This window comes from Monoraphidium neglectum, assembly GCF_000611645.1.
Source record: "Monoraphidium neglectum strain SAG 48.87 unplaced genomic scaffold scaffold03990, whole genome shotgun sequence".
NCBI classification, from domain to species: Eukaryota; Viridiplantae; Chlorophyta; class Chlorophyceae; order Sphaeropleales; family Selenastraceae; genus Monoraphidium; species Monoraphidium neglectum.
Window position 1 is genome coordinate 4,508 of NW_014009639.1, and position 1,372 is coordinate 5,879.

The 1,372-nt window shown below is 73.3% G+C and overlaps 1 protein-coding gene across 1 annotated transcript; it reads right to left on the reverse strand.

Moving 5' to 3' along the window:
- Positions 1 to 567: 567 nt before the first annotated feature.
- MNEG_13699 (hypothetical protein) lies at positions 568 to 1,224 on the reverse strand (the record flags this gene model as incomplete). Its single annotated transcript, XM_014037829.1, has 1 exon — positions 568 to 1,224. The coding sequence occupies one exon, from the start codon at positions 1,222 to 1,224 to the stop codon at positions 568 to 570; it is 657 nt and encodes a 218-aa protein (XP_013893283.1).
- Positions 1,225 to 1,372: the final 148 nt, after the last annotated feature.

The window sequence follows — 1,372 nt, forward strand, 5'->3', positions numbered from 1 at the left end:
CGTACGTGGTGCAATGCGCCAGATGGCGTGCGTTTGTAAAAAGCGTGCTCCTGTGGCCGGCACGCGTGCAAACAAAGGGCGTTTCCAGATTGAAGGGCGCCGCGTCGGAGCGCGCGGGCCGCGCGCGGCGGCAGCGCGCTCGGCGTGTCCACGGGTCGCGGCACCGGCGCGCATACGGGCACGCGCGCCGGCGCCGCGGGGGCGCGCCTGTGCAGGCTTTGACATGGGGGTTTGATTTCGGCCCGTCTGCCCCTTCCCGCGAAAACCCAGAGAGAGAAAAAAACACTTTTCGAGTCGATCGCACCCGGCTGAACGTGCGGCAGCGCCTGGGGCTGACCCCAGCAGCGCTGCGTGCGCGGCCGCGCCGACTGCAGTGCGCGCCGCTGCTGTGATGACGAACCCAGGCGCCTGCAGGGCTGCCCTGCTGGCGCTGCCTGTCGTGGGGAGTGTGAGGGGCGGTTTCTGTTGCGGTGTAGACGCGTTTGCAGACTGGTTTGAGAAGGGCCAGGGGTTTGCCCGACGGGGGCATGTGTTAGCGCGCTGCCCATGCAGCGACTGCGGCCCGGCTCAGAAAAACGAGAAGCTGCCTGGAAGCTGCTGCTGCCACTGCACGCCGGCCAGCGTCTGCGGCGCGCCGCCTTGCGGTTGCTGCTGCTGCGGCGGCGCCGCGGCGGGGGCGGCGGCAGCGGCGAGGGATGTGCCGCTCAACGAACCCACAAAGGCGGGGCCGTCGGTGAAACAGCTCTCGCCGCTGTGCCACAGCGGCCACGCGGCCGCCTGCGCCTGCGTCAGCGGCTGCCCCTGCGGCAGGAGCAGCAGGGGCGCCGGCGACGCCGCGTCACCGCCTCTGGGCAGCGCTGGCGACGGGGGGGATGCGCTTGCGCCGGCTGGGCTCGCCGCCGCCGCGGCGTGCTGCGGCTCGACGCTGCACGCGCGCATCTTGGCGGGGCGGTTCGACGGCGCGGCCTGCTGCTGCTGCTGCTGCTGCTGCTGCTGCTGCTGCTGCTGAGCCGCCACGAGCTGCTGCATCTGTAGCATCTGCTGCTGCTGCGCCGCGAGCAGCGCCGCCGCCGCCGCGGGGCCGCACTCGGGGATGGACGGGAGGTGGCACGACGACGTCGCGCGCAGCGCCGGCGCCGGCGACAGCGGGCCGGGCGCGCGGACGCCGGCGGCGCCGGCGTCGAGGTCGCCGAAGTTGAGGTTGGCGGGCGCGCTCAGGGTCATCTCCAAGGGCGACGCTTGTGCCTTAGTGCCGAGTGCACCCTCCTCGGGCAACGCGGCGCCGGCAGGGTCTGGGCCGTCTGCTGCCAGCCGCTTCTCCCCAGAGAGGCTGCCGCGGCGGCCCGCGCCGGCGGCGCGGCCCGCGCTGAGC